The sequence below is a fragment of the Girardinichthys multiradiatus genome, chromosome 8 (assembly GCF_021462225.1).
Source record: "Girardinichthys multiradiatus isolate DD_20200921_A chromosome 8, DD_fGirMul_XY1, whole genome shotgun sequence".
Lineage (NCBI taxonomy): Eukaryota > Metazoa > Chordata > Actinopteri > Cyprinodontiformes > Goodeidae > Girardinichthys > Girardinichthys multiradiatus.
In genome coordinates, this window is record NC_061801.1 from 33,175,385 (window position 1) to 33,202,639 (window position 27,255).

Here is a 27,255-nt window from a genome sequence, read left to right on the forward strand (position 1 = left end):
GCTTTAAAAGTTTCCTCTGCTTTTCTTATTTTTTGTCTCCCTTAAATGTTTCAGATTGAACACTTTTGATTCAAAAATTAACCTGAGCAAATACAAAACACAGTTTAAAAAGAAGCCCTTGTTTATTGAGGGAAAAGAAAAGCTATCCCAACCAACATGGCCCTATGTAAACAGTTAATTCTATGTAAACAGTTAATTGCCTCTAAACCTAAAAACTGGATGAGCCACCCTTGGTGCAAACAATTGCCCTCAAGTGATAACTTGAGGGCAATGTAGAAATGTTGTCTCAGTCTTTATATAATTGTTACACTATACAGTTCTTTAACATGAAAGCCCCGTTTAAGGCCATACCACAGCATCTCAGTAAGGTTTTTTGTCTAGACTTTGGCTAGGCAACTCTAAATGTCTCTTGTTGAACAATTCAGAGGTTGGTTGCTAATGTGCTTTGGTTTATTATCCTGCTGCATACCAGAAGTGCTCTTAGGCTTATGGTCACAAAATGATGGCCGTGCTTTTAGAGAGCAGAATTCAGGTTCCATCAATTATGGTAAGTTGTCTGGGTCCTAAAGCAGCAAAGCAGTCAGAAACTACAAAACTACTTCTGTCATGTCTGACTGTAGGTATGCTGCTTTTAATTGTCTAAAACTGCTATTAGTTATGTGCCAGATGTAAGGCAACACACACTACCCAAAAAGTTCCACTTTTGTCTCATCAGTCCACAGAATAAGTCTTGGGAAATATTAAATTGTTTGTTTTGGTAAATGTGAGATGTCAGTGACTTTGTTATCTGTTCTTGAATTTCATTGCATCAAGGCATTATAATTTTCTTTCTGAAATATTTCATGATGTTGTATATGTTTAAGTTAAGTAATTTATCGATTCTACAAGTTAGAAAATAATTTGGCCTGTTTGTGGCATGTGAAATTTAACCCAGCTTTCAAAAAAACATGGTTAATCACAGTGATGTATTATTAAAATGTGTGGTTCTTTTTTCCTAAAGCCAGGCTGGTTTGGATGTTTTATTTTTCACTCATTAAATCAAATTGTAATTTGAAAACTCAATTTTGTTTACTTTGGCTATCTCGGTCTGATATTATATTTGTTTGTTAGTTTTAAACATTTAAGCTAGACAAAAAAGCCAAAAAAAAAAGACTTCTTCACAGAAGAAACACAATGAAACTATTAGTTCTTTATACATGTCCGCAATATATATTATCTAATTTTAATTCTACAGAGAAACATATACAAATTGTTCTACTTTTGTTATCAGTCTTTTTTACAGAAGCTACAAAATACAGATAGCAAGCCCGAATCTTGTGACAATGTGGTAAAGGATTTCTGACTTCATATCACTTACTGGTCAGCGTTAATAAAGTTTAACCATTGTGTCTACAATGGTTGGATCAGCATTGCAAAACCCTGAAGTAACCTTTTTGATATCTGTTGGCATAAAACATAAATGTGCTCAAACACACTTCAAGATTGGTTTTATATTTCTAGCATGTGTCCCAGTTTTGCAGTATAAAACTCAATTAATAGGTCATGAAATGCACTAAGTTCTAATTCTGAATTCTAATTCGCAATTAATGTTTTTGTCGAATATTGTAAGATTTCTTGTCGTTAAAAGCTATAAAGCAAACCAAGCTTATCTTGTGGATAGCATCTTTCAAACACAAAAACTTTGGATTTTTTTTAGCACGTTGTACCAATAGTTTCTGGTAACACATTAAAATGGGTTCTAATTTGCATTAAATTGCTTTTAAAATCAGGGCTTCTTTAGCCTTCCTTGCATTAATTTGAGGATGTCCAATGTGATCTTTGCTTCGTGTTATTTGGAACCTTTATTGATTTAGACAGCAGATGACAGGATGATGTGGCATGAGATGGTAAAGTTTCCTTCCTTTTTCATATGCAAATTTACAAATGAAAGCCCCTCTTCTCCCCTATCTTCTCCCACATATCAACATGTAAAACATCTCGCTCCACTTTTGCCACTTCCCTCAATTTTTTTTCACCTTTTATTCATTATATTAATTTAATGGAAAAGTTCACGAGCAGTCAAGCTCACTGACATTTTTCACATTTTGGCACCTTACAACCAAAAACATCAAATTAATTTATTGTTATATGATAGATCAACAGATATTAATTCATAATTATGAGGGGAAGGGAAAGATACATGTAATTCTTTTGGCGACTAAAAATCTAAACATTTTTGACTACATGCCCTATTATCTGATACAACTAATTAAAACTTATCAGGGATTAAGTCAATGAAACCTTAAATGAAAAATTAGATTTCAAAATTATGTTCTGAACACTGAATAGAGTATTCATCGATCCATTATTCGAAAGTGGAAAAAGTATGTCACAACAGAAAACCTACCAATATGGCTGTCCACCTAAACTGGCAGGCTAGGCAAGGACGGAGGTAAACAGAGAAGCCACCAAGATGCCCATAGTAACTTTATTGGAGCTTCTGAGATCTGCAGCTCTGGTGGAAGAATTGGCTGACAGAACAACTAATAATGTGCATTTCACACATATGCCCTTGAAAGAAAAGTAGCAAGAAGAAAGCCACTGTAGAAAGAGAGCCACAAGAGAAAGGTGCTCTGATCAGATAAAACAAAAAATTACCTTTTTGCAAAGGTACATTTTTGTAACATGTAAAATACTATATTTGGAGAAAAAGCGAACTTTGCAGCACTTTAAATACATCATTTGCACTGTAAAACATGGAAGTAGCAGCATTATGCTTTTTTTCCAGCAGGGAATAACTGGACTACAAAGAGACTGGAAAGCGGAGCTTGCAATCTCTCAACCTCATTTTTTGGGGGGGAACATCTGGGGAACAATGTGATGCTTTTCTTTATGCTGTTATCACACAATTGTTTTATTTTGGAGGTATTTTTAGTTCCTGCATATAAGCCCTTGTAAATCAAAAAGAGACAACAGCCAAGGATAAAGAAATTCATGGGCTGGTTTTCACTGCTGTGTCTGAATTTAACAAAAATGTAATTTATTAAGCTACTTTTGATGGAAAATGGTCTGAGAGTCATTTAAATATAGCCAAACTAAACTATATTAAGGCGCTCATAATTCTGAGACCTTGTACATTGTGAAAAGTGAGAATTTAGAAATCTTTAACAAATATTAGCTTTTTTTGATCATCTTAACATTCCATAGGATCCTTTTTTTTATTTCATATTCCTATTGTCTGGAGAAAAGCATGTTATGCCTTGAAAACCTTTGCTTGTAATTTTAATGGACTTTTGCTTTGGTAAATTTTTTATTTTCAGGAGAGACCTCATTACTCACCGTCAGGCCTCATTACTTCTCAGTCAGATATGTGCCTGCCTCCAGTAGAATAGTAAAACATGCGGGCGCATGTGTGCTCACAGAAATGGACACATTGAATCCCTTTTTTCTTTGACAAGCACCTAAGACATGAATGCTTCTTTCTTCAGCTATGGGGTTAACACATGCACACCCATGTCAGCAGTGAGATACAAAGTGTATAACAACGAACTGTGCATGCCCAGGCTTCTAAGCTCCAGCAGAAGGCATGTGTAAATAATAGAGAATGGATTGTAAGTAGACTGATCCTAGATCAGTCAAAAATGAAAATCTAGGGTGGTAATTTTATATCCTCTGCCTAATGACAACAGAGTTGTGGATTATTTTCTAGTGAGTGGCCTAGATTACCAGGAGGCTTATCAGATCATGCTGCAGGGTGTAAACTTAATTTCAACAGTCAGTCATTTTCTACCGCTTATTCCATAGTGGGTCGCGGGGGAGCTGGTGCCTATCTCCAGCAGTCTATGGGCGAGAGGCAGGGTACACCCTGGACAGGTCACCAGTCCATCGCAGGGCAACACACAAACAACCATGCACACACTCATTCATACACCTAAGGGCAATTTAGAGTTACCAATTAACCTAACAGGCATGTCTTTGGACTGTGGGAAGAAGCCAGAGTACCCGGTGACAACCCACGCATGCACGGGGAGAACATGCAAACTCCATGCAGAAAGACCCCCGGCTGGGAATTGAACCCAGGACCTTCTTGCTGCAAGGCAACAGTGCTACCAACTGCGCCACCGTGTAATTTCAACAGGTTCATTAGAAATATATTTACTAAGGAAAACAATGTGTTTCTATACTTAACTTTCTCCACTGTATGTTTACTTAAACTGTAGGAGAGGATAATACTGATGGTAAAGTGGAAGGAAAGGACACAATTTACTCTTACGTTTCTTAATTCTGCTGTTTTAAAATATGCCGTATTTCAATCTACCAGAAGTAACAAAAAGTACACTGTGAATGCAATGAAGTGTTAAAAATGGAGGCACTAAAATCAAGGCAGTGAATGTAAACAGGCAACATTAAATTTGATAACCTTAATATTTATAACATTAATATTTACCATGTTATCATTTTAATGACATCAAAATTCACAGATTCTAATTTTCACAGAGGCGAAATTAACCACATGTTGATTCATAAATCTGTACCTGGAGTTACTTAAATTAAAAAGGAAAAGGTAGAGGCAATTTTTTGGTTCCTTAAATTATTAAACTTCCACTTTTTCAGTCTCTAAATGCATTAAGATGATGCAGTTTATTTAGATTTTCAAAACAATTGAAGAATATTACATAGTATCCTTTGATGCAAAAGTGGGAACATTTTGCATTTCATTTTGTGTTGCATTCAAAGCTACTGCCTCTATCAAGGAACTTGCTGCACATAATTTTACTTTCATGGTGAATCCCTACTATATTTAAATATTAAATTAAAACAAGTCTGTATGTGTTACTTAGAAAGAAAAAGTGATATTTGGCTCCTTAGACCTCAACAAAAAAAAAAAAAAAAAAAAAAATGATTGGTGCATCTCTAGTAAAAACTGTAAGTCATTAAATCATTCAAAACATCTTCTTGCCTGCCTAACGTAGTGTTCATCCTTTGCTCCTGCAATATTAAACAATAATCAGTTAGGATCACTGGTTTCATCTGTTTTAAAGGAAGGTTCTAGATGGAATAATGGTTAAAAGTGTGTGTGTGTGTGTGTGTGTGTGTGCAAATGAGTGAGTGAGAGAAAAAGTGCAAAGGTCTGTTTTGAATGAGGAGAATTTGGAGCAGAGAAAGGCCAAGCTGCTGGAATGTCAACAAGCCAGGGTGAAGCCTTGTTTTGTTTGCGTGTGTTTGAATTCAATGAAATTAGCTCAAAGGAAGATGAAAACACATAAATGTACTGCACAGCTCATTCAGACGCAAGCAAAGTGCAGACTATAGCACAGATGTTCACAGTGGCCCTGGTATGTGCAGGGAAATGCTCAGTGCTGACATCCACATGCAGAAACACAGACTCCCCTTCCTACCTCCCAACCCCTGCGCCGGTACCCTGTTTGGAGCTGCGATGAGCCGTGTAAAATGAAGAGCAAACATACCTGGATGTCATTATAGCTTGGGCTGCAGACTGGCCTTTTGCCGGAACACAGGGGCCTGCAACCGTGCTCTGTGAGAGTGCGTGCATGAGAGTGCGTGCATGTTAGCATATGCCTTTTATTTGTACAAGTGCTTGCACATGAAGTTTTACTTTTTTGCATGCCAGCAGATGAATGCGGTGATGATTTTGAAAGCATATGAAGACAGTGGCAATTTTTCATTTTGAGCATTGTGGATAAACGGGTCAACAAATGTGACACCTACATAAATACATGTTAAAAAAGCAAAAGCTTTCCTTTATGACACTAAAACTTGTAGGTTACTATTTTTTGCCACTCACTTTTCTATTTGAATTTCCTCTTTTCCTTCAAAGAATGCTCAATACACACAGTCATCCGTGAAACCTGTGTTTTGACATTCTCTTTAAACACAAACAAAGCCCCTTAATTTCCATCCTTTGCTTGGCCAGTTGTAGCAGCTCTGACATTTCTGCATTTCTGTGGTTTCGCAGTCTAAAACAAAAAGCCTGACCTGTCTGTGGCCACAGGAGTGTGTGTGTGTGTGTGTGTGTGTGAGAGTACATTTACTCTGCAGATTGAGACAGTGTGGAGGCAAATGAAGGTTAATTTGAGTAATAAAACACGTTTACATATGTTTGTAATTTTTGCTTCTTAGGTGGTTATGATGACAGTGATGGCGCAACTCCATCTCTGCTTGTTTGGGTTTAACTGGCAGAATGAACACCCACAAAAAAAAAAAAAAAAGCTAACCACTCTTGCTGTGACCAATATTCAATATCAATAGCACCTGTTTCAAAGAAAAAGCTATAAAGGAAATATTTTTTTAAAGAAAGAAGGACATTGGAAACAGCTGACATTTGGGCCATTATAGTACTATTGATTCTGGCTGTGTTTGCCTTGCCTGCTGCTTTCCACTTGTTATCGACTGTCTGAGGCTGCACTTTTTTGTTTTTATTAGAACTGCTTTTCATGTATTGCAGAGTTTATTTTTAGTGGATAAGGGAATATATATTTATTACACAGAGTAGAATATGCAAATTTTTATTGCATTATACTGCAGGGAAAAAAAAAAATGTTGTTCCTTGAATAATAAGAGGGTGTGGACATTCACTAATACAAACCCTGCTGAACTGAAGCAACAGTACACATGTTTATGTGAAAATGCTGTCATGCACCTGGGCATGCAGTCTGAACAAGTGCTTGTTTTAAAGCTTATTGACCTATTTGCATGTTTGTGTGCACAACTGAGTTGCACAGATTGCTCACAGATATACCAGCTCTTTCTGCAAACCTATTCTGTTATTCCCTGCACACAGAGGTAAACTGCATACATTCACCATTGCACAGGAGTACATAAACATCTTCAAGATGGTGTTTTTTTGTGTTTTGTACTTTATCGTCACGTCTTTCTCCCAGTTTAGCGTGTGGACCATGTATGATTAGGGCTTAGAGGTGCTTACTGTTCTGCTGATGTGTGTGTGTGTGTTAGAGAGAAGCCAATCTTTTGGACCTTTCTCACATGAGGTGGACGAATACTCATAGATGTTTGTTTGGTAATACACGCTTTGCAAAAATATTCAAGCCCTTTGGATTTTTCCACATCATGTCACTTTACAGGGACAAACGTTAATGTATTTTAGACAGATTTTACATGATAACTCATTGCAAATAACATGTAGAATTCTGAAGCAGAAGGGAAATTACACATTGGTGTTAAGAAAAATTTGTCTCCAAAAATTACCTTATGCTATCTAGTGAAGAAACAGCATCATGAAGCAGAGTTGGGTTATATATCAATTTCCAAAGATTTGTACATCTTAGAGAGCACTGTTCAATCCATCACTAGAACACGAAAAGAGTATGGCACAACTACAGAGTGACATGGCCATCAATAACCTAAACTGTGACAGTGCATGTATGGATGGTATTTAGAGGTTGGTAATCATGGAGGAGCTGCAGCTTAGGTGGAGGAATATGTTGACATCACAACTATTACAGGGGACACTCCACAAATGTTACCTTTACAGAAGACTGGCAAGAGGAAACCATTTGTGAAATGAAAGTCAACAGAAGTTATGTTTGCAACCTACCACAAGCCATGTAGGGGAGACAACAAACATGGTAGGAGGTGCTCTGGTTTGATAACAAAAAAATAAACTTTTTGGCCCTCATGCATAACACTGTGTGTGGCAGAAAAACATCACTGAACATTAATCTAGCACCATCTCCAAGGTGAAAATGGTGGTGCCAGCAACATGTGGGAGGCTTGTCTTAGGCAGGGACAAGGGAGGTGGTCAGAGTTAATGAGATGATGATGGATGAAGCTAAATACTGGGCAATTCCAGAAGAAAGCATTTTACAGCAGGGTTCCAAACTCCAATTCTCAAGGGCTGGTGCCCTACATCTTTTAAATGTGTCCCTGGTCCAATACACCTGAATCAAATGGTTGAATTAGCCCTTGAACATGCAATCAAGGTTTAAAGATCCCAGCTTTAAATGAGTCAGGTATGTTAAAGCCCACAGACGATTCTAAAAGATTCTGGACTCAGGTGCTAGAGGACTGGTGTATGAGATGCTTGTGTCAGAGACAAAGACTTGAGGTCTGGGAAAAGGTTCACCTACTACCAGGATAATGACCTTAAACATACAACCAGAGCTACAATGGACTTTTCAGATCAAGCTTAGTGTCATGTCAGAATAGCCCCATCAAAGTAAATGTAATTTTCTATCGACTTCATAATTATAGTCTGCCTTTTCTTGGTTTATCATAAAATCCCAGTAAAAAACACTGGAGTTTGTAATTGTATAATCACAAAATGTGAAAAACATTTAAGGGTTTGAATACTTTGGCAATGTGATGTATTCCATCATCAGTGTCTGATGATGATTTTAATTAATGATAAGATTTGACTAATTAAATGCTCGTTTGTATTTGTAAGAGCTCAGCTTTGATCTTATCATCAGCATGGATATTATTCCTAATCATCATTATAACCTGCTGTATTTATTTACCTAAATTCCTTTGAAATCCCAACAGCAGAAATTGGAAACAGTACACCACTCATTTTCATCAAGTCTCTCTTTGAAGCCAACTGTATTCATGAGGACTACTAGAAAGAGAGTCAGCGCTGTCAGAGAAAATTATTCAATGATAATAATTTTCATTGTAGCTGATGTTCTGTTCAGCTTTCTCAGTCTTCCTCTGACAAATGATGAGTGTGAAACTGTAAGTAAACTTTAGGATGAGGCACAGAGCTACAACACTCCAGGCTCTCCTTCAGTACAAATAAATCCATGTGTGAGAGAGTTGGTGTGTCAGTGTGTGTATTCTGCTCTGCAGGGCTCCTCTGAAGTTATTTGTTTCACACCCTCTTTTTTATAATCCTTCATAACTTGCCAGCTAAAACTCAGAAGAATGAGAAGTCATCTTTGTGTCTCCTCAGCTCCTTGAATTACAGATATGACAGTGTGTTTGGCAGTTGCCAAACCCAACAGCAGTCTGTTGTATGGGAGACTGATAACACCAAGAGAAGGTAGACGTGCACATATTTAAGCAAGCAGGCTATGTGTTCATTTTCATTTATTAATGTTTGTTATAGAACTACACAGATGCACATAATCTACTCCACGAACTACTCATATCCAGGTCATTTGGTGCTGTTGCTAGTGGTGCTAAGCCAACACTGGAGCCACAATGTCATAAATAAAATCTGTGTTGAGTTTCATTGAAACTCTGTTGTGACAGGAATATAGGTTGCAATGGTGTTTCGGTTGTTGCCAACTCGGGTAGCAAAGAAAATAATGTTTGAAACACAGATTTCTACCTAGTTGTTGAAGGTACAAGCCCACAAACCAGGCTGATTGCTGTTCTAAGACTGGGTGACTGATAGCTCTGTGGCAGCTGCCCCTACCTAGAAGGTAACTGGAGCACAGAACCATACATGTGCTTTTAAAATAAAACACCTATTCACATTTGTAGCCTGAAGTTTAAATGATGGTTCACAAGCAATCATTAGTCTGACAACCTCACAAAAGTCAATCTGAGGGATGAACGTTTGATATTTGCATTGGGTGATCTTTATTACACATTTTAAAAAGAATTGGAAGATATTCGTATGATTTTCAGGATTAGGATGTTTTTAGGATCAACACTAAAATTAAATTAGTATTTCAGTAAATAAGATTATATTAAGAATTATAAGAAATTTCAAAGAAAAATTAATGTAATAAATAGATTTAGAAAGTGCCTCATTCGATCAAATTCTCTTTCGCCGAGGGGAGAAATTTGCCGTGGACAGAGGGGTTACACTGTATAGACACATTGCACTCTCCCATAACATCACAAATATAATAAGCATTTAAATGAATTAATAAAATCATGGTTTAAATTGACACCACTTCATTAAAAGCACATCACAAACAAGGTTTGTAGGTTAAATAAAAACACGATAAAAAGTTACTTAACACGGTGCCATGTCCCATAGCAATGCATTGAATGACATTGTATCATATATACAATCATATTATATTGTGTTCCTATGTAACAACAATTTACATAATTGGGGCCTGCCATAGCAATGCATACGAGGCTTACTGAAACTTCCAAAATAAAAGCCCACACTTTCCATAGTTACTATGAATTTTGTGAGCTGACAAGTGCATAGAAAATGATTTTTAAATAGCAAGCGGGTTCTATTTAACTAATGGAACTAACTCAGACCTGAAGGGACAACAATGCTGGACTTTCAAAATAACACAAAGCATGCTCTACAAAATAAAAGCCTTTGCATTTTAAACAATAGATCATTTCAGGACTGGGCTTCACACTAATGTTGGAGCTCACCCAGTGTTGGCCTCTTAAAATAAGGCTTGCTGAAAATTTCAAAATAAAAGCCTCAGTCTTCCAGAGTTACTAGTAATTGTTTAAGGTGATTATTACATACATAATGATTTTTAAATAGCCAAACCTAACGGCCAGAGAAACTTTGTGGTCCGAGAAGCACGCACCAAGAGGCAGGCCCCGTCTAAATTTCTTCCGAAATTTTCTAGTTTACACTAAAATTTACATAAATTATATACATTACATACATACTACAATTTGCATAATATATACTAAAATTAAAACAGGAACACAGTAAACAAGCTAAAAATGCTCGCATTCATTTTTATATTCGTCTTTTTACAATAACAATCAGTAAAAATTATACTTGTAGACAAGACACTTCGAGTTCTTGCAGCTTGAGCTCCCTTGTCAAGGTCAGGCGGTATATTTGCAGAGTGTTCCCGTGATGAAGGCAGTAATTTTACTGATATTATCTTGGAACTTAGAAATATTGTCACATATTATACAGTCCATTAATTAAGGCGATCATTCTCTCATTCCCCTCTTCTCATCTCCCTTTGAAAGTCTTTCCTCCCCCTTTTCCCCTTCATCTCTCATCACTTTTTTTTTCACCTTAAATTCTTACACATTCACTTTTTTACTCAATTTACTCATTTAGCTGACCTTCTTTCTCTTTTTCATTGCTCTCCCACAATGACTAGTTTTTATCTTTCTCCAAATTCCAGTTTCCCTTCATTTTAAGCTCTCTCTCTCTCTCCCTCATTTATGTCTCCATACGCTCATGTTGTTTAATAAATGAGAGGACTGATATTAGCATTGACCTTCTGAGGGGCTCTTGGGAAAGGCTTAGGGAGATGCTAGCCTTGTGATTAACCACTAAGATTAGAACTGTGAGAGAGGCTCCTGCAGGCCTAGGTCTGATTGCCATTATAGCCTAGCCAAAGGAGAAAAAATATATAGATTCACATTGTATTCCGAACGCAGATGTATCACATAACCTTTTTCTGAGGTTATCATCCTGCCTCTTATATTGTTGTTCCTAATTTTTTTTACCTTTTAAAAGACAATATGAGGATCCTTGGCAGGGAAACTGGATCTAATAGGGACACTGAGGAGCTGAAAGATTCAGTCTGCTATGAGCTGAAACTGTATATCTAAGCAGTGGTTATTTTTGAAATGGAAAACAAGGCTCACCATCGAAGACAGTACAGTTTTTGAGGTGGCACGGGTAATCAAAATAAGGTTATCTGTCAGTTTTCCCCAGAAGTTATTGCTTATTGCCTGTTCAGTGAATAGGGAATGACTGACCTCCCCCATGGTATGGCACACAATTTAAGCACTGTGGAAAAATGAATTTATATATATATATATATAAACACATATACACACACATATACACATATACACATATACACACACTCACCAGCCACTATATTAGGTACAGCTGTCGGTCTGCTCATTAACACAAATTTCTAATCAGCCAATCACATGGCAGCAACTCAATGTATTTAGGCATGTAGACATGGTCAAGACGATCTGCTGCAGTTCAAACCAAGCATCTGAATTTCGAAGAAAGGTGATTTAAGTGACTTTGAATGTGGCACGGTTGTTGGTGCCAGACGGGCTGATCTGAGTATTTCAGAAACTGCTGATCTACTGGGATTTTCACGCACTACCATCTCTAGGGTTTACAGAGAATGGTCCGAAAAAGAGAAAATATCCAGTGAGCGGCAGTTCTGTGGGCGCAAATGCCTTGTTGATGCCAGAGGTCAGAGGAGAATGGCCAGACTGGTTTGAGTTGATAGAAATGCAACAGTAACTTAAATAACCACTCCTTACAACCAAGGCATGCAGAAGAGCATCTCTGAATGCACAACACTTTGTACCTTGAGGAGGTTGGGCTACAGCAGCAGAAGACCACACCGGGTGCCACTCATGTCAGCTAAGAACAGGAAACTGAGGCTACAATTTGCACAGGCTCACCAAAATTGGACAATATAAGATTGGAAAAACATTGCCTGGTCTGATGAGTCTCAATTTGTGATGCAACATTCAGATGGTAGGGTCAGAATTTGGTGTCAACAACATGAAAGCATGGATCCATCCTGCCTTGTCTCAAGGGTTCAGGCTGGTGGTGGTGTAATGGTGTGGGGAATATTTTATATATATATATATATATATATATACATATATATATATATATATATATATATATATATAAAGGACCTAATGGTGGTACAGAATGAGGGCACCATTCCACCAAGATCTACCACTGTCTTTCATATTAGAAAAGGTGAAAGCGATTTGAATTTGCTCCGTGCCGATGCGACAAAAAAGTTTGAAAACTCAATATGATGGATGACCTATTTGATGAAACACTCATCTGTTCCCTGTAAGTAGAGTCAAACTCCAAAGCTAAGGCTGTGTGGATAGGAAATCAATTCAAAAACTAATGGTGTTGTTTGGGAAAAGGTCAGCAGCACTGCATTATATCATGCTGAATGTTAGAGATTGTGTGTTGTACATGGTATTTATTGTCAGCAAGACATCTTGATGTCTCTTATTAATTCTGTGATTTTACAAAGAGCCACATAGCTTATTTAAATGTTATTTGTACACAAGAGTGGCCCATTAAACGTAAAGTCAAACTGCACAGGACAGAGTAAGTAGTAGATGGACCGAAATTCGTCAAGACAAACAGATGAAGCAGAATGCAATAAATTCTCTTCTACTTCTTGCAGTTTTTTCACTCTGTCTTGAAAGGTACAGATGTTTCTGATCAAAGCTATCCAGCGGCCCCACTCCTTTCATTCTGCTGTATCTGACTCTCAAGAATTTTTCTCCCATTCCTTATTTCATGACCTCTCTAATCCAGGCTTGTAAAATATTAACTGCCCTCACCATATATCCTCCTTCCTTTGGTGTACCCATTTTCATTTTAAACCTCTCTGCTTTTCATCTTTTTTACTCCTTCTCTCTTCCCTTTCACTTCCATCTCTCTTTTTTCTCCCCACTCTCTTCTCTTATCTCACTCGTTTCTGTGGCTCATCTCAGAACACAGACATCCTAAATGAAGTATCAATTAACCCCCGCCTGCCTGTGAATCTTCTCTAGCAGCTAGATGACGGAAGGCAATGATCAGACCATCCAAAACACTCCGTACGTTTACATGCAGCGGTGGGGCTGAGATAAGATGGGCAGGAAACAGGAAGTGGATTTATTTGAGCTTTGCTGCCCTGACTCAGACACAGACATGTAGAGAAAACACACAAATGCACTCACACACAAATACACGCACAGCTGCAGCTGCCTCAGTGTTCACATGAAAGGAGAGGCAAATGCAGAAAGAGCTGGGGGGAGTGAATGTTAATCTCTCTGTGGGAAAGAGACAGGAGAGGATGAAGTGATAACTTCATTCCAATATGTTTGGAAAGGAAGTGAATATGTGAGAGCATGTGCATGCATAGTTTTGGCCAAGTGTTTTCTTTTTTTCCCCTGCTTCTTCTGCAATAATGTGTCCTGGGTGAGTGTGTGAAAGTACATTAAAGCACACGTGGGCTGAGTGCATCTTTATCAGCGCGAGACTGTGAAAGTGTCAACAGGAGTTTATTGCTAATACTTATGTCATGCTGCAGTTAATCGGATCCCTGGCTTTTAAATCAGCAGGGGGATTTACTGTTTTGCTGTGTCATACCTCTTGAACGTCGGAGGAACTGACTAACCAGCTGTGCTACACAGTAAATGTGAAAACAAGGGCAATCTCCTTGTTTAAAGAACATTAAATGATCGCTACAGTGGATGACAAAAGTATTGAACACCCCAACATTTTCTATTTTATTTTTTTATTGGGATGCTGACATAAAACATACACCAGATGCTGTAGCAACCCAAGTAATCCAAGTATACAAATAATTAAACACAATTTAGTCCATAAATTAAAGTGGGCATCATAAAATGGACTGAGAATCGTAAGAACTAATTTCCATAGTTCTGTGATAGGGATTGTTGCCATACTAAAAATACATTTTTGTTTAATCTTCGGATTCTTAACAGGAATGTCCTGGTACATTATGTTCATTCTTCCTCCCACAGTATGATGTTCTCACCTCCAAACTTTATTGTTTAATATTTTTTGGAAGAATAAGAGTGTTTTTGTTTTTTTTCCTTTCCAAATACTATGTGTGAGGTTACAATTTTGGGCCTAAAGTTCTGCAGCAGACAACCTTTAACATGTTGATTCTTCAACAAAGGAGTCTTGTGCAGTGAATGTGACTAGAGGATAGGGTGGTTGGGTGCATAACTTATAAGAATAAAATGTATCTGCTAAATCCAGATCTTTCTGAAGCTTTGTATATGTGGTCCTTGGCTCTTGGATAATTCCTCTATTTTTTTTTCCATCTCATCTGGCAGAAATGTTGTAAGGAGCAACTGGTTGTGACTGGTTTATAGAGAAATGATATTTACACGTTTGGAATATGACCCAACTGGTATATTCAGAAGTTTATTGTTCAGGTGTTTAAGAGAGACAACACTTAATTGAAAATGGAAACAACCAAAAATAATGCACTGTGAGATTCTCTTTCTAAAACATGGAAGCTTGTATAGTAACATGAAAGCATCTGTCCCTAACATCACTGTACACTGGTCAAGCTGTGATGTGCCAGGTTAGCTGAAAACACCTTTAAATGTGTTTTAACCTGTGTCTGATGTATGCTCCAAAGAGAGAATGCAAAGATGAAGATAACATATCTGTGTTTAAAACAGCATGTAAGATCTTCCTAGTTTGGAGGTTGTGTACACAGCAAATAGCTATGGCAGCCTGTGATAGAAGGCTGTAGAGTAACACTGTAAATAAGAGTGGAGCTTACTCTGGTTGCAGTACCTCTTCTGAGTTTAAATCTATGTCTTTCTGACACAGTTCATCTGATATGACTCAGAATTTATCAAACATTGAGCAATGATGCGTTTAAAATACTGTCTTTACACAGATACCTGTTAAAATTCGTAACTTGTGAAATTAGGGACCTGAGCAGTGCTTGAAATGCTGCAGTGGTGGTTCTAGACCAAATTTACCAATGGGGCCACTGCTTTTTTATGGGATCACAGAACAAAATATTAAGTGAGCCACAGAGCCACTCATTGCTCTGGAGCTGCAGGTTTCAGACCCCTGATCTAGAAGATGAAAACTGTGATCCTGTCTCAATACGACTGAAGCTAGGAGTGCAACACCTTCATTTTAAATTCATTATTAAAGTAAAATTGTAAAAGGTAAATTACCAATCAGGTAAGGTTTCTGTGCCATTGCATGTCATCATAAGAAATAGATTTAGTATTATGTTTTCAGTACAAGGGCCATGACAGGGGCCAGGACCAGTTCTACTGGGGTGCTAGCTCCTGTCGGTCCATTTAGAGCTGCCCATGGAATGCTGTGAATGGGGACAGTGTTTAGGTATTTTGAATCCTTTCATAGTAACATTAATTCAGCTGGAGATCCAGAGGTTTTCCTGGATTTTATTGCACAGTAACAGATAAAGAAAATGTTTTTTGTTTTTTTTACCTGGCTATAGTTAAAAGTAAAAAATTATTCAATGAGGTTTGATTCAATTGTAACTGTAAAAATAAATAAAGGATGCAACTGAATTACATGTGTCATTTTTACTTAAAAGTTGAAATTTCCAAGTGTCAAGTTTGAAGAATCGACAGAAAGTGGCACGGCTGTTAGCATTGTTGCCTCGCCACAACCCACTTATTGGTAACCTTAATTTCACATTTAAGACTGAGCACCTAACCTAGCATGCTGGGTCAAACCCATAACCCAGTCATCTTAAATCAGCTTCTGAGCTATCTTATTATTACAGCCACTCAGAAGACTACATTCACAGAGCAATTGCTTACAGAAGTAAAACATTTGTGGGATGATCTAGTTTTTATTTATTCTGTTAAAATATTAGTAGAGCTTGTAAAATTGATCTATTTAATATATTCCTAACAAACAAAAAAACAATTATGATCAAGATAATGAACTCAGTACTTTTCTTTGAAGAAAAACTTTTCATGCGGAATCGCTGTTTGAAACCAGTAAGTGAGAAAAATGTATCTGCTTAAACTAAACTGATCATTTTCTGGGGCTCTGTCTGTGTATGTCTGCAAATCAACCATTTCACTGTTGAACTTTGAAAAGGCACGACTCCCCTAGGGCATAAAAATTGGATTCACTGATAAATGTTAGGGTATAAACGTTCGAGTGAGTTACAGCACGGCTGGAATGCAACGCCCTCTAACATGGCCTGATGTGGTCGTGCCAATGAATCCGTTAGGAAGGATGGACGCGCATGGAGCGCTTACACGGTCACCTACTCACACACAGGCATGCACTGTCACAAGAACATGATGCTTTGAGATGGTAAATCAGACTGAATTTCAATTGCATTTCATGCCGTTGCTGTGCAGCCAGAACATAACTTACAAGTGGTTACTCACACTCGCACTTTAAAACACATTCCTGCATGCATGAGAGAAGTCATAGATGCAGAATGATAGAGTCACGATTTTCAAATTGAAATGCAAAAACATCCAGGCACAGTCCTACACAGCTGGTTCTCCATAATCAAACTTCATGTGTGCAATCTAATCAACTCAAGAGGGAGTACATGTTTGTTTAATGAGTTGTGCGCTCTCTGGATGCATCTCTGTGTGGGTCTACGTGGATGTCACTCTGGTCAGCTGTGTGTGGTGCTTTAATCATTGTTGGTGTAGGATTATTTCTGATGTGTAAATATGTAATTTGGAAACATATCGGTTTTACTGATGGATTCTTTGCCATAGTCATCATGAATGTACATAATTACATCCCAGAACGACTATACAACATTGCCAATGACCTTTAAGAAAGTTAGGAATATTACAGTATGTCAGTTTAAATTCACACTTAGTCATATATTTATCAAAACATAGATGCAAATTTGAACTTCACAACATTCATTGGTGTATGTTGAGTCTATTCTACTGGTCTTATTTTCATAAACATTTTAAAAGGGGCTTGGTGTCTGAAGTCATCCAGGCATCTGCTGATACAGCTGAGGCTGAAACAATGTAATGCCAAATGGTACTTGTTTTATTTAACAATTAATTTTAACAGTGTTCAATCAGCTAATCAAACAGTCACTTACAAACATCCTCGCTAACACATCCCCGCTCCAGACTAATTTATGTAAGGTTGTAATGCCTGATCAACATAGAATGAATTAAGAGATGTATTCCTCTGTGTCAATTTGCATAAAGCATGTAGTAGAGCACTTAATCTCTTTCTTCTTCCAGGTTGACTCACATGATCTACTTATTTGGTTTTCTTAGGAATAGTAGCTTTTATTGTATCCTTATTTATGATAGTTTTCTGCTGGTTTCCTTAACATTTTCCACCAAATCTGTACATTCTTTTTTTGTTTTCAAGTTGAGTTTTTGCACCATGATGGTTTCATAGTAAGAGAAAGAGAGCTTGTGTTATTCCAATGCTACTATGACTTTGTGTTCATATTCAAGCACTGGCACTTGACTCTTTTGGGTATTAATCAGGCAAATAAAAAAACGAAACCAACTCAGGAGGTTCAAACATGGCGGTCATAAGATTTCGAGTGGTTGCTGGTCTACTTGAGGTTAACTCCAGCTTGGAGTTGGAGCTAGGGAGCTTGGGAAAGCTAGGTAGCCTGAGTGGAAACATTACTGGTGCTAAGGAAACACCAGTCACCTGCCACAAAAACATTTTGGACCTAGCATGCTTCAATGTGTAACTACAAGAGAATTATTTTACATAATTTGCTCAGTGTACCAAAAGGAAAAATTGTTGTGTGACTGGAATAAATGATACCTGCCAGTAAGAGCTCACTCGGAGGTATTATTATTATTATTATTATTATTATTTTACCGACTACATTGCATTTCTCTCATGATGTTGTCATTTGATATTTAATTGGAACATACTTTCTCTTTGATCATTACAACACGTTTTGCACGTACGTTTTAAACACGGTTTCATAATATTCATTAAAAATCATCTCAACATGAGGAGAAGTAAATCTACAAACTCTGCATAGTGTAGTATATGGTGAAGGAGTGAACAATGGGAACACAGGGATAATCAGAAAATGACATTATTAGAAAGACAAAATAAAGAGCACTTTGATTCATTCAGATATTCAGAAATAATAGAAATTAGGTAAGGTAAGGTAACTTTATTTATATAGCGCTTTTCAGTAACAAGACATTCAAAGCGCTGTACATGAGGAAGAATAATTACAATACAATCACAAAGAAAATAAACACAGAAAAACAAATCAAATGACACTAATAATCCTTGGGAGTAATAATAATTAATAATCCTTCCAAGTTTACTGGTAGAAATTGGTTCCAAGCCACTCTTAATAATAAAGCATCTTATGAGAGGCGACTGTGGCTCAGTAGGAAGAGTAGTCGTCTTGCAATCAGAAGGTTGTGGGTTTGATTCTAGCTTCCTCCTGCCATATGTTGATGTGCCACTGGGCAAGGCACTTAACCTCAAGTTGCCTACTGATCTGCGTATCGGTGTATGAATGTGTGAGCTGTGAGTGCAATTGGGTGAATGTGGCTCTAGTGTAAAAGCGCTTTGAGTGGTCTGTATGACTGGAAAAGCGCTATATAAATTCAGTCCATTTACCATTTATGCTAATAGAAGATGATAATATTGATAGTCTCATCATTCCACTGAATTCTAACTAGGGAAGCTGAGTCACAGGTACAAAACAGCTTTAATACACATTTTCAGGTGCTAATAATATATTGCTTTAACTGGTACTGAAGTTGAACTAAGTAATAACAGTCCATTGTAGGCTAATTAAGAAAACTGGGTCATTGGTGTAAGAGCAGCTAAAGTCCAAATTACTAATAATATTTGGTTTTCGCTGGTAATCATTCTGATAAAACTAAGAATCAATGAAAAAGTAATAAATACTAATAATAATTGGCTTTTGCTGGTAATCCTACTGAGAAATCTGAAAATCTATGAAAAGTAATGAAATCACACATTTAGGTAAAGTAAGACAGGAGGGAAAAAAAATCATATTTCAGACTCTATTCTTAGCAGAATAGAGTCTGAAATTGTACAAAAAATCTGAGAAGAGATAAGCAACACACACATAAGTAAAGAAGTAGCTAGGGTACGGTGGAAGAGCGTTGTGTTTATATAACATCTAGGAGATATTTTGTCGATAGCCAGTTAGCAGAAGTTGCCAAGGCCACAATAAATGTTGTGGTTCAGGCAGTTGTGAATTTCCAACTACCTTAAGGGTCTTACTGGTATGTCTCAATTGCAAATCCAAATAGCCAAATTTCTGGTACTTTCCGCAGATCTCGAGCGTACAACTTCTCTAAGATTATATCCTTTAACCTCTGAGTCCAATCGCTGCCAGGCTGCAATTCTCTTCAAGAGTCGTGTCCAGCTTGCGATTCTGCTCTCTTAACATTCCGGTCTGAGTGTTGATCGCTTTACAGGCAGCTTTGGAATGCTTTGAACAGCCGCCCACGTTTTGTGAATCACTCAATAAGCCAGGTAACCACCAACTCCAAAAAGCATTAATATCCTTCTATTATTTTTATTTAAACATACACTACCAAAAGTTTTAGAACACCTTTCTAATTTAACGGTTTTCTTTAAGTTTTTGACTATTTACATTGCATGTAGATTCTCAATGAAGGCATCAAAACTATGAATGAACACATTTGGAATTGTGTGGCAAATGAAAAATTGTAAAAGAACTTTAAATATGTTTTATATTTTAGATTCCTTAAAGTAGCCGCTCTTTGCTGTAATGCTGAAATATGAACCTTTGTCCGTCTCTCAATAAACCTCTGAGAAGTTTTTTCAAGACTCTTTGGAAAACCATTTCAGCTGACCGCCTCGTGTAGCTCATGGAGAGAATGCCAAGAGAACAAAGCAGTAATCAAAAATGGGTGTAATCAAAGAATTTTGAAGAATCTAAATTTTAAAAACTATTTAGATATTTCACACTTTCTGTTTATACATAATTCCATGTGTGGCCATTTACAGTTGTGTTGCCTTTGGTTAGAATCTACAATTTAAATAGTCATGAAAATAAACAGACCTATTAAGTAAAAGGGGGTCTAAAACCTTTGACTACTACTGTAAATGCACATTCACACATTCACACTTTTGAAAATACCAGCACAGCTCATAACAGAATTTTTGAATGCTCAAATAAATCCTAAAACATAATTGTTAGTAAATGTTTAAGATCAAAACAAAATTGTTAAACTTTCATTTGTTAGATTGGGCCTATGGACAAATATTCCCACATCCTAACCTGTGGCAATGCAGTGTTAGACTAGATGGCATGCATTTTTAAAAAAATTATAACTTATTAGAGTTGCTCTTGAGGTCAAAGAATTAAGTGTTGTCCTGGACTTACTCCTTGAAGACTTGAGATTTGACTTTGACCTGCCTCAAATTCTCGAGACTTCACTTGGACTTGGAAAAATGTCTTGTTAACAACTCTATTGTATATGCATGCATAAAAAAATGCTAGATGTTATGTTGACTCTTTATGGTAATGCACATCTCTGGAGGAACATCACAGAAATACCAAAGAACTGCAACAGTGTCAAAGAAACCAATTTTTATGTTGGACGCAGAGTTAAAGCTTTCTGTCTTTGAGAAATTTTAAACCAGTGCAAAAATACCCTGGGGGATTATGTTAGAAATACTGCAGTGCATTCTCATGTATTCAACAAAACTTGATCACCTTGTATATGACTCTCAGATGTTGCGGTAAAGTGTCTGCAGCTCCATTTTTTGTCATAATTTTTTTCTCTGTTTTATATCATTTTCTGTTATCTTTCATTCATCTCACTCGACTTCATCAGAACAAAATGTGTCTAAATTTAAAGACAACTTAAGCTATCTCATCTGCTTTGCCCCTTGAAAGGATGTAAACCAATTATCTGTTATGGCCATGTGACATAAACATAAATAAGGAGAATAATGTGTAAAAATGGTTTTGTTGATTTTCATTTGCATTTTGGTGGGAAATAACAGTCATCTGATGCGGCTCATAATGCCTAGTCCATTACAAAGAAATCAATAGCACTTGAGTTGAATGTCATTATGGTTATTAGGCCTGCTTGTCTGCATGGTCATGAGAAATGAGGGCTTTATGCTGGGGAGCGTTCTTATGTGTGAGTGAGTACATGAGTGTAATCATAAGTATCTGCCTGTGTTTCCACTGTTGCTCTCATGTTTATTATGCATGAGTGATGTCTGTGCAGACTGCTGATGATCAGGGATATACTACTGAAGAATGCTAAAGTTTCAACACGATCAATATGGAGTGAATAGCTTCAATGTGAAAAGGGTTGATGGTGGGGGAAGAAGTACAAGTTTAAAATTGATATGGGAAAATCCTAAAGAATGGAGAAAGAGACTCATTAACTTATTAACTTAATTGCATTGGCAAATGATTCTCTGATTTATTTAAACTTTTCACAGAAGATTTTGAAAAATCAGGGCCAATTTTCGTGCTGTGTCAGCCACTCCAATAATTCATCATGCCAAGGTGACAGTGTTCCAGGTGTGCCAGGAAATGTAATAATAACAGAGAAAGACTTAGCTTTGATAAGTTTTGAGTATTTAATGGAAAAAGAAGAGAACAGTAAGAGGAATGACTGAGGCCCATGCTGTTGGCTGGCAACATGAATATCAGTAATGATGTGAGCAAGTAATTTCCCCCTTTGTTAAATCATAAAATAACTTTGATTAAGAAACACCAACCTTTAAAGACTTTATTTGAAAAATGCAGATTAACTCTCAAACTGCTTATCAGGAATCTTCTATCCTCTTGATCTAGGCATGATTCCTAAAATCTAAAGTCTAGGAAAAATGTGGATATGTAAACTTTAAAAAAATAAAATAAAATAAAAACTAGGCTCACACTATTTCTTACCAGATGTGCAGTATCATAATAGGGAAATAAGAATTATCTGTGCTTTCCAAATAACTTAAACCAATCAGAGAAACTAAGAGTTAAATTAAACTCCTCAGATATAACTAGTCAATAATTGATACTTGAAAAGTTTTGTCTGGTATTTCAATCTTTTATGTTTACATAATATGAGAAGGTTGACTAAGGAGAAAGCAAGAAAAGCAACAGAAAAGTAGGACATTGGTAGAAGCAGATGGTTGGGAGGAAAGAAAGGAAACAGGATAGAGGATGAGGAATAAGACAGCCACCAACAGAGAGAGAACGATCAAGAGGAGGGTTTGGATTTCAATACAATAAGAGAAAAACAATAGAAACTTCAAAAGAAAAGATAAAACTGAAAGGTGAGAGGCCATTGTTCAGGCAAAGACAGATGAAATCACTTGATCTGTTTTTATTTTTTTTTTTTATTATTGAAAACTTGATAGTAGATACTCCTAAAGAGGATCCTGATTTAACACTTGCACTCTGATACCATCTTAATGGCATGTGAAAGCAGTCTGAGTTATTTTGAGCAGGGATCTTTCCTATATTATGAAAGTTCCGAAGAACATCTTCTCTCACTTAGGTGGAGCAGTTGATTTAATAATACTTTTCTCAAGTTTCCCTTCTCATACTTGTCACATAAAGCCGCTGGGCACCGGCATCATCATCAAAGCTGACATCAAAGTGAAACCGTATGGTTTTTGCTCAGATGCAAATAGCTTTTTATGTAAATAAAGTCACACAGGCTCGCACAGAGTAGCTTGACAGAGACGGAGATCAAAGGAAATTGGCATTTCTTGGCACTAATGTGCATACATGTGCTCACATTTTTTCAGAAAAATTGGAAGGGCAACCATAGAAGGTAACTGAGATGAAGCGAGCGAGAAATGGAGAGATGGCATGGAATGATAGGGTGAGAGAATAGAGAATGAGAGTTAGAGATGCTGAGGAGGAGTGAAAGACAGCAGAAGACAGAAAGAACAAACAGTGTCAGGTTATTGTTAATAGGAGCAATGATCTTGTCCTATTAAATATAAATGACTGTTATGGGACATGAAATATACATGAAACACTGTGTTGACATCTATATCAGCTGTGTTAAGACCCATGTCTGAGTAGACCGATAGGAGGAAGTGTGCTCCAGTAGAAAAAAAAAAAAAAAAAGAAGTATTGTAGAGAGAAAAAAAAGAGAGAAGAGGTTTAGGCACACAAAGAAAGAGGCAGGGAACAAGACATCTTAACAAGGGTCATGACAGTATTTGATCTGAGACCAGTTGGGGTGTCTTTTTCTCCTCTTTTCTTCATCCACAGTGTTTTTTTTTTCCTGAGATGGGGATCAATATTTTATTGTAGTTTCTTGTTGTGTTGTTGATCTGCTGTGCTTGAGTGTTAATCTGAGGTCTTCAGTCCTTGCGGTTGAAAAAAAAGACCCTTGAGGCTTATCAGCAGAGGAAGGCTGCTAACCTCCGGTGTCCAGGCTGAAACTCCTATTAGGCTCACGTAAATCTCTTAACCTAAGAGGTCACGGACCCTACAAGTTTTCTTACAAAGCCCTCTTCGCTTTGGTAGCAAGATAGTCAGTACAAGGATATAAGTACAACAGAAATTTTCTGTAATTCCTTTATTTCTTGTAAGGCTTTATGGATGCAAAAGAATGTGAACTCTTTACCCCACTTTAAACAGTGGGGAAAAGCCCTGAACTATGGACTCCAAAAATCTCCAGTTTTTCCACATTTTCCTTCCGTTTTGCAATAAATCAGATGCTAAGTGATGCTTACAACTAGACAGTGAAGCCAAACAATAATTGAACACAGATATATTCCTTATAACAATATTTTTACTTCACCATTTTTAGATTAGCTCAAAAATGTTGCCAAAAGAATGTTGCCAAAAAAGAAATTCCTATTTGCTCAGTTTCTCAAAGCAGGGGTAAAGGGAAAACAATTGCTCACTGAGGAAAATACGTATTTTCCTTATGACTGTCTTGGCCAACATTTAGCATGTACAGATTGCAGTAAATGCTTTATACTTTTTGCTTGATTTTAAAGCTTTATGCCAGAATGCCCGTTAACCAATTTATACCTCATTTTGTATCAACAAGTTCACTACTTCCATTTTGTACCCATAAACAAATAATTTCTTACCCTGCAGTCTTACATCCATTGTCTTCCACTCATCCAAGATTGAGTTGGAAGAGTAACAATTCTTGGAAGGAAATCCATACATCCACATCTCTAGCAAGACTCTCCTGCTCATTTTGGGAGACCATAAGGTGTCCCCAGACCAGAAAGATACCAGTGGGTTCTGGGTTTGCCACAATGTCCCCAAAAGGAGACATCCAGGAAGCTTCCTCAAAGCCAAAAGCACATCAACTGTCTCCTTTAAATATAGAGAAGCAGCAGATCAATTCCAGCCACCACGTGGAAGAAGGGTGACTGGAGTTACTTGTACCCAGAACCTCTTTCTTTCAGTCACAATTAATATTTCAGGAGCATATGTGAATATTGTATCATAGACAATAGGTAAATCAAGAACTGTGTCTTTTGGTTCAGCCTTTTCACCTAACCCTAACCCATTTTCTACAGTCATATTTCATAAATAAAATAAGGGTTCCTATCAGGCTCATTTGTCAGATTAAAAGTACAAATTTACATATTTGTTAAAATTGTCACTATGTCCTGACAGTACAATATAATCCAGATAATCTGTAAAAAAATCAAAGTCCTCTGACTCCTCCCAGTGGTTTTACTGCCATATCCTGGCCCTAATATATATATATGTATATATATATATTTTTTTTTTTGGGGGGGGGGGTTCTCAAAGACGTGCTATGACACCCTGTTTGCTTTGATTGTTTAATTCCATACTCTCATGAAATATGAGTATAGTATGAAATATCCCCCAGGTGGGTACAAGTTCACACCAGGTCAACAAAAAATGGTTTGGTCTGGTACAAAACAACCAAAATTGCAAATATACAACATGACCATCCCCCATGTTTAATTGGCCTTGTCATTGTCAATAGTTTATTTTTGCCTTTTTCTTGGTTTTCAGTTGCTAGGAACCAGTATGAGCGGAGGGGCAGCGATGTCACCATGCAGTGTGGCTCCCTGGAAAGTGACGTATCGGTGTCATGGAAGGTGAACGGGACAGACATCGAGGCCCAGCACCAGCTGAATGGTCCCAAGCTGATTCTGACCCAGGTTGACCTTGACCACAATGGACTCTACAGCTGTTTTCAGAATCCGCTTGGAGAAAGGAGGGATACCATCCTCCTCCACGTTGGTGGTAAGTAGCCAAGCATTTTTACCCTCAGATGAGATTTGAGACATCTTAAGTTCTACTACAAAGAAAACAGTCTATTTAATACACTTAGTCTTTAATGTGTGTTTTTATTTGGGAACTTAATTTTTTACAAGTGACATTTTGTTTTTATATTTTTGTTGTTTGTTCCGTTACACTTATTAGCTGCGAATGACAATCTTTATGGTATTTTATACCTGAATACATTTTAAATCCATTTTTATTTGTTGGTATCAAACAGGAATTGTCATGACAACATTCCCCACTGCTGCGCTTGATACTAGATGATACACCTGATACATTTTAACTAACTAATGATTAGATGTGAAAATGACACTTTGAAGTTATGACTAGACATTTTAATAGTGACACAAAAGACGTTTGAGAGTCAATTTAACAGTATTTCTGAATGGCCTGTGTGATGTGTGATGGCAGCAGCCTCCTTTGAGATCCATTATTCTGATGGGGACGGTTTTATATGCTCGGTCTATGAATAATAATACTGTTGGGGTGGGATATACAAATGATAGGAACCCCCTGAGAATGGTGGAATTGAAAATTGCTTTGTTGAATATGGCATTGTCCTTGTGGAAAAGAAATAACAAGGAACTCAGAAGTGAAACCCTTAAAATATCTGTTACATTGCATGAATAGCATATTTGAATTCGGGCATTCCCTAAATTGCATTGCTTAAACTGCATAATGGCAACTCAGTGTTCAGCTGGAATGTCCAGTGAGCTGTAGTATAAACAAAAACACCTTGTTGATAATTGAGGTCAGAAGAGAATGGGCAGATTGGTTTCAGATTACGGCAAGGTAACTAGCCTAAGAACCACTCATTATGACTTAAGGTATGGTAAGGAGATGGATTACAGCAGCAGAAGACCACCCTGGGTTGTAGACTTTTCAGTTAAGAACAGGAGACAAAGGCTAAAAACCATTGTCTGGTCTAATAAGTCTAAATTTCAGCTGTGCCATTCAGATAATAGTGTCAGAATTTGACATAAACAATATGAAAACATGAATACATCTTGCCTTGTATCCAAGGCTCAGTCTGGTGGTAGTGTCATGGTGTGGGGAAAATTACTTTGGCACACTTCAGGTCACCTAGTGCATTTTGAACATTATTTTAATGCCTCACCTTAAATGAGTGTTGTTGCAGGCCATGTTCACCCCTTTATCACTACAGTGTATCTGTCTTTTGATGACTACTTCTAGGAGGGTAATGTCTTATGTTATATAGCTCACAACATCTCAAACGGGTTTCTCGGCCATAACAATAAGTCCACTGTACTCCAGTGCCCTCCGCATTCATCAAATTTGAGTCCAATAAAGCACCTTTGAGATATGGTGGAATGGGAGCTTTGAATCTTCAGTCTGCAGCTGACAAATTTGCAGCAACTGGGCGATTCTGTCATGTCAACGTAGACCAGGAATTTGAGGCACTTTTGAAGGCAAAAAGAAGACAAATCCAGTACTCACAAGGTGTTGCTAATAAAGGGGGACCTGAGTATACTATATTCTGTAAATATACCAATAGGTGAATGTTTTTTCTTTAGCTTTCTTTGTCTTAAGCATGACTCTTTGCTAAAGGAACATTTATCTTGTTAGTTATTTATCACCACTAATAAAGAAA

The 27,255-nt window shown here is 37.2% G+C and overlaps 1 protein-coding gene across 2 annotated transcripts in view; it reads left to right on the plus strand.

Annotated features, from left to right (window-relative positions):
* The window catches only part of cntfr (ciliary neurotrophic factor receptor), a 333,618-nt gene that overhangs the window by 168,652 nt on the left and 137,711 nt on the right, over positions 1 to 27,255 (plus strand). For both annotated transcript variants that reach the window (XM_047373130.1, XM_047373129.1), the window contains one exon: positions 25,371 to 25,604. In XM_047373130.1, coding sequence (XP_047229086.1) covers positions 25,371 to 25,604 — 234 coding nt within the window. The remainder of the gene's footprint in view (positions 1 to 25,370; positions 25,605 to 27,255) is intronic.